This window comes from Fusarium subglutinans (assembly GCF_013396075.1).
Source record: "Fusarium subglutinans strain NRRL 66333 chromosome Unknown NRRL66333_c0000016, whole genome shotgun sequence".
Taxonomy (NCBI): domain Eukaryota; kingdom Fungi; phylum Ascomycota; class Sordariomycetes; order Hypocreales; family Nectriaceae; genus Fusarium; species Fusarium subglutinans.
The window spans coordinates 530874-536873 of NW_023502079.1; the positions used below are offsets into that span (position 1 = coordinate 530874).

Consider the following 6000-nt stretch of genomic DNA (forward strand, 5'->3'; position numbering starts at 1 on the left):
GGCTGGGAACGCTCTAGATGCGTCTGACTTCGCTTAAAGCATCAAGCTCCTTTTCTCAGACCTTGAGATGTGTCACGTGCGGAGATAACGGAAGACTAACTCCTAGCTAAAGGTACGTTGCCTATGAGATGTACGATTTGAGATGATGTAATTAAGAAAATGACTATTACACATTGAAAGCAGCAATTGTCTTCACCCTCTATGCAGTGAGGCACCGGATGAAGAAATTGGATAATCACTTAGCCATTGAACCTCGGGGGTCGCATCTCGGGCCCGATTCCGCCGGAACAGTATTTTGCCGTCTCAATTTCGTCATTCTAGTCTTGGGCAGCATCAAGCATCGCCGGTTAATACACGAGATCTGGGAAGATCCGAATTCAACAACGTCAATCGTCACTGCAAATCTGTTAAGGCAGCCCATTATACAAAATGAGTTCTTTCCAGCCTGCCATTTTATCAGCCTCCCTTGGCCGAGCATGGCTCCATGACTTCGCCATCAAGGCCAAGCAGGCCTCAGAGCATGGCTTTCAAGGTATTGAAGTCTTTTACGAGGATCTTGAATATGAGGCAAAAAGACTGCACAGTGTCGAAACTCCCCGCAATGACCAGATTCTCGCTGCGGCATCGCACATTCGAGAGTTGTTGGATGGCTTGAAGCTTACAGTTATTGGTCTCCAGCCATTCTTGTTCTATGAGGGTCTTAAGGACCGGGAGCAACATGCTCGGCTCATCGAAAAGATCAACTTATGGTTCAAGATCGCAAAGATCTTGGGCACCAACACGATTCAGATTCCTGCCAACTTCCTCCCGGCTGATCAGTTGACCGGCGACATGGACGTCATAGTAGGAGATCTCGTCGAGCTAGCTGATCTGGGCATCAAACAAGATCCCCCCATTCGGTTTGCCTACGAAGCTTTGTGTTGGAGTACCCATGTCGACACCTGGGAGAAGTCATGGGAAGTGACCAAGAAGGTCGATAGACCCAACTTTGGCCTGTGTCTCGACACATTCAACATCGCCGGGCGTGTCTGGGGCGATCCAGCTTCTCCAACTGGCAAGACACCCAACGCCGATCAAGATCTCAAGGAATCCCTCGAGAGACTTGCCAAAGAGGTCACTCTCGACAAAGTGTTCTACATACAAGTAGTCGATGCTGAAAGGATGGAAACGCCCCTTGTCAAAGGACATCCCTTCCATGTTGATGGAAACCCGGCGAGGATGAACTGGTCGCGAAATGCCAGAGCTTATATGTATGAGACGGATCGCGGGGCTTATCTCCCTGTTGAGGATATTGCCAAGGTGTTGATTCACGATATGGGGTATAGGGGATATGTTTCGATGGAGTTGTTTTCACGAACTATGGCTGAGGAGGGGGATGATGTACCGAAACAACATGCTGAGAGGGGTATCGCAGCTTGGAAGAAATTTGTTGAGAGGTTAAAGCTTAACGAGATGTAGGTAGATTAGAAACAAGAAGCAATAATGAAACATTCTCACAAGTTGTAAGAAAACACTGCATAATCCGCAATCATAGCCTACAGTCGAAGCCTCGATATCCTGGTGCACTGCTGCCTTTTATGCCCGTTATTTCTCAAAATACTTTTCGTGGATTTCTACACAAGATTTAAAAGTTAATGCCAGGGCTCTTCTCAGCCGAATCAATGAGAACCTTCCACGCTCCCTCCCTATCAAGTTTCTTAACCCTCTCCTCACCAGCCCAAAGTCTCCACTGCTCCTCAATCTGATACCCAATTACATGCGTCCCTTCCACAGTGGGCCAGCCCTTCTGTTCCGCCAACTTGATCATTCTCGTCCGTCTAGGCTTGAAGCACATATCAAGCAGAACTCCTTTCTCAGGACGAGATAGGAACTCCTCCAGATTGGCTCTGACAGCAAGCTCGTCTGGCGTCTGAGGTTCAAAGTCAGGCACAGTACCGACAACGTAGTATGGTGTCTCAAGTTTCTGGGCCTCTCCCTCTTTGACGTGAATGATAGTCGGCACAGGTGAAAGCTTCTGAGAGTCTTGTATGAGATCGATGACTTCCTGCTCATCACGGTTCAACACGTAGATATTTGAGGATTGGAAGTATGAACTGAGCGCATAAACAGCTGCTCGACTAGCTCCTCCAGCACCAACGACCAATGCTGGCTTGTTCAGAACCGGCACACCAGCTTGGTCGGCTTTCTCAAGAAGACAGCCCTTGATGCCGCGCCAATCAGTGTTTGTTCCACGTAGCTTTTTGGGATCTTCCCAGTCTCGGTAGGTGTTGTTGCAAGCGCCGATAGTGGCAGCAAGGTCGTCTAATGCATCGAGACGAGGAATGATGGCGTTCTTGTAAGGCATTGTCACGACCAGACCGGATGTCGTATCTTTGCGAGCAAGGTCCATTAGGTCATCGAGGGTAGCACATTCTGTAGCATACAACGTCCATGGGAGCCCGAGAGACTTAGCAATATGGTTGTGCATTGGTGGAGCGATGGAGTGGCCGACTCCAATGCCAACGAGGTGCAAAGTGCGTTTCTCTTGATCTTCTGAAGCCATTTTGATGATGATTGTCTGATATGATTGAACCTGATTGCTATTCATATTCTGATCCTTAGTTGAGTTTATCTATATCATGGTATTGCCCAGATCTTGGGCGCGGAGTATTCTTCTGCCGCTTTGGCGAGCGACATCTCCGCTGGGCTAACCCCTCTTTACTCCACCTAATACCGAAGCCCGATTGTGCTTGTTTCCATTTTATGCAGAAAGCTCTTAACTACGCAATGATAAAAGCCCTACTAACTTAGTCTGTTCATGGAGCATGGGTTAATGTGCCTCACAGTCAGAATTAGCACTCAGCAGTGCCGAAGTAGATAACATTAGTCTACGGTATAGACAGTTCAAATCTCGTCTGCCGCTTTAGCCGTTGATTACATCTAGTCGCTCAAAACAATAAAGCCTGATTTCAGTATCTTGGCATCACACATAGTTTTACCACCTTGTATAGGAAGTCTCCCTAGCCAGGCCTGAGATATAGTAGCCACACTACTTTAAAGAGAAGGTTCTCTTGGTACCATGTGTGCCTGACGGATGGGAAGGGAATCTAACATCTTACCTACTAAACTAAGATGGTTTTCAAAGCTAAAGACCAATCGAAGTAACTCATCTTTAACATCTTCCGCAGATCCTCTCCCCAGCATCGCATCGACTGCTGGCGGGTCCGGAAGTAACGGCAAAGGAAATGCTGGAATCTCACTCTGCCTAGTAGTCTCCCCACGGGCAGATGGGAGGTCCTGCTGGTAGTTTTGGTTAATATCGAAAAAAAGATTCTGGTTAGATTCGTCGTCCGTATGAGCTATTGTGCTGCTATCGAATTCGCCACTCTCAATAAAGATAGACGGCTCCCTGATAGTTGATGAATGTGAAATGGGCTCAAATGTATGACGCTCAAGGCCAAAAGGCATACGCCAATCCGAAGCTGCTGAAGGAGCGTCCGAATTTGCGGTAGACGGCCGTGTACTGGCAGTGTGTCCTGAACCAACGTGCAGGCTGGCATCCAGATCGATCAAACTTGCTACAGACTCACGGTTATCTGGAGTTGTCACTCCCAAACCAGTGGGAAGACTGTCGTCAAGATCGATCAAGCTCAATGCAGATGCACGATTATCAGAAGCTGTCGGAGCCAAAACGTTTTCGCTGACTGGGTCTGCCCGAGTTGGTACCATTGTAAGTTCTGCTTCACCATGGAAAGATTCTGACGCGTAAGAAAACACGGGGCTTGCCGAGGCAGGCATGTTTGTTGGAAAAGTCCACTCTAGGGTCCGACGCCGATCCGAAGCTGTTTCATCAATCGACAGTGACCGGGTCCTCGGCTTAATTGTCGACAGATCTGGAGATTGAGACATGGTATCGCCCAGAGCAGCGTCCAGATCGATCAACGATTCGCGAACCGTCGGGGGCTCCGAATGGTCACGAAGGGGAAGGTCAGACGCAGTAGGCCCTGGCCTCTGCGACATTTAAAAAGAGCGAGCGTTGTCCTGGTAATTGGTAATGGTATTCGGGTCAAACAGCTTCTCCAATGGAGCCTTGGGCATCTTCATGTTGGGTGGTGGCTGCCGCCGACGATATGGGAGCGGTTTCTGTGGTTGAGCCCATGGTTCGGCAGCGGCATTGTAGGTTTCAACGAAGACAGAATGAAGCGAATCCGAAACGTCCGGCTGATCTAAGCTGCTGATGGTGCTGAAGTTCCACTCATCATCAGCAACTGAGGATAATTCCGAGCCAAGATTCAGGTCTCGTTGCGCTCCACCTGGCGAGAAGAGCGATAACCGACTTCCTCCTTGGGCCTCCCAAACCTTGTAAGCGCTAACAAGCTTGGAGAGCGACACGGCCGGATAGGTGGATTCGGTTTCGAAGATATAAGGATGGCGTTGGATGTCCTTGATAGGTGGCCGTTGAGCAGCATTCTCAACAAGACAACATGCAATCAAATCTTTGAGCCCCGGGGAGTACCGATCACCTTCGAGGCGCGGACAATGATGTTTCAGGTAGGTGCCAAATCGCGAGATGTCTCGAAAATTAGCATTGGGGGGCAGCCCAGAAGCAACCTCGTATGCCATCGACCCAAATGCCCAGATATCAACCTCCGTACCATACTTGACTGTTGGATTGAAGAGCTCGGGAGCCATCCAGTGTAAGGATCCCGTGACAGTACTCCTCTTGTCGAATTTCGTCTCCATGAGACCTGCCACTCCAAAGTCGCATAGTTGTACGCCGCCAGCTTCAGTCACCAGGACATTCGCGCATTTTATGTCTCTGTGGATAATGCCTTGTCTGTGAACCCAGTAGATGGCCTCGGCGACCTCACGTAAGATTGGAATGATCCATTGTTCAGGAAGATATCCACTTGGCTTCATCAAGGTTGAAACACTTCCGCCAGCGCAGTACTCTGTAACCATCCATATAGTATGGCCAACAAGAAGCACATCTAGAACAATATTGACATTCTTTGCGCCGGCACTACCAAGGAGCTTGAGTGTTTCGACCTCTTTCAGAATGTCGCCAAACGTATCTGCACCAGGGTCGAGGGCATCTCCGTTGTCGATGTTGATTATCTTGACAGCAACCAGTTGACCTGATTTAATACCGCGTGCTTTGTAAACACGGCCAAAGCTTCCCTTTCCAATCAGTTCCGAAAGGGAGTAGGGGGCGGTTCTTTTCCAGAGTCTCCACACTCCTTGACCACATAATCTTGCATCTCTCTCGCATCACGGACGGCATTTTGTTTAGTCGCCGAAAGATAGAGGCCGTTTGGGCCAAGAGTAGCCATTGCTAGGATGAAGAAAAAATGATAGATGCGATGCTGATATTTCGCTGAGCTTGAGAAGTACGAGCGCCTGTGTAGATCAGGCTTGATCGAAAGAGGTGGTGTTGAGGCCAGAGTTTGTTGATTGAGTTAGGTTGACATGTAAAGCCCCGCTTGCACTCAAGCCACTGAAACTGCTGACTAACAAACCTGTTACACAAGGTCACTCATACCCGCACAGCCAGTCCTCGGGGAGCAAGAAAACACTAGACCTTAATCTAGGGTGCTAAAATAAACTTATTAAAGATCCCCTAAACTTAGGCTAAATTTACTTAAATATTTTTATTGCTTAGGGTTAAGGTTTTGTATTTTCTTTCCTTCCCTAGCCAGTACAGCGAAATTTAGTAGATGCCTAAGGCCTGTATATACTTTTCCTATAGTAAAATCCCAGGTAGCCAGGTAGCTAATTTTCTTACATTTAATATAAATAAGTAGGTTTATTTAAATAAAAAGAGGTTTATTTTTTTAATTTAAAAGTAAAATTAAAGTTAAAACTATTTATTTAGTTACTAAATAAAATTAACTTTTTAAGTTTTATTTTTAATTTAAATAAATAAATTAATACTAAATTTAAATAGTAATAATTAATATTATTAAAAAGTATAATAATTAATATATTTATAGTTAAGAAAATAAGATTTTTATAAAAAAT

General features: G+C 46.8%; 4 protein-coding genes across 4 annotated transcripts; 1 reads left to right on the forward strand and 3 right to left on the reverse strand.

Annotated features, from left to right (window-relative positions):
* Nucleotides 1-429: 429 nt before the first annotated feature.
* Nucleotides 430-1458, forward strand: FSUBG_1998 (3-dehydroshikimate dehydratase; the record flags this gene model as incomplete). The annotated part of the gene is made up of 1 exon (XM_036679723.1): nucleotides 430-1458. One exon carries the CDS (start codon nucleotides 430-432, stop codon nucleotides 1456-1458), a length of 1029 nt encoding a protein of 342 aa, XP_036542641.1.
* Nucleotides 1459-1624: 166 nt separating this feature from the next.
* FSUBG_1999 (shikimate dehydrogenase) lies at nucleotides 1625-2542 on the reverse strand (the record flags this gene model as incomplete). Its single annotated transcript, XM_036679724.1, has 1 exon — nucleotides 1625-2542. The coding sequence occupies one exon, from the start codon at nucleotides 2540-2542 to the stop codon at nucleotides 1625-1627; it is 918 nt and encodes a 305-aa protein (XP_036542642.1).
* A 432-nt stretch (nucleotides 2543-2974) lies between these two features.
* FSUBG_2000 (STE STE20 YSK kinase) lies at nucleotides 2975-3777 on the reverse strand (the record flags this gene model as incomplete). Its single annotated transcript, XM_036679728.1, has 3 exons — nucleotides 2975-3009; nucleotides 3099-3515; nucleotides 3570-3777. The coding sequence occupies 3 exons, from the start codon at nucleotides 3775-3777 to the stop codon at nucleotides 2975-2977; spliced, it is 660 nt and encodes a 219-aa protein (XP_036542643.1).
* Nucleotides 3778-3999: 222 nt separating this feature from the next.
* Nucleotides 4000-5263, reverse strand: FSUBG_2001 (STE STE20 YSK kinase; the record flags this gene model as incomplete). The annotated part of the gene is made up of 2 exons (XM_036679729.1): nucleotides 4000-5197; nucleotides 5259-5263. The coding sequence occupies 2 exons, from the start codon at nucleotides 5261-5263 to the stop codon at nucleotides 4000-4002; spliced, it is 1203 nt and encodes a 400-aa protein (XP_036542644.1).
* Nucleotides 5264-6000: the final 737 nt, after the last annotated feature.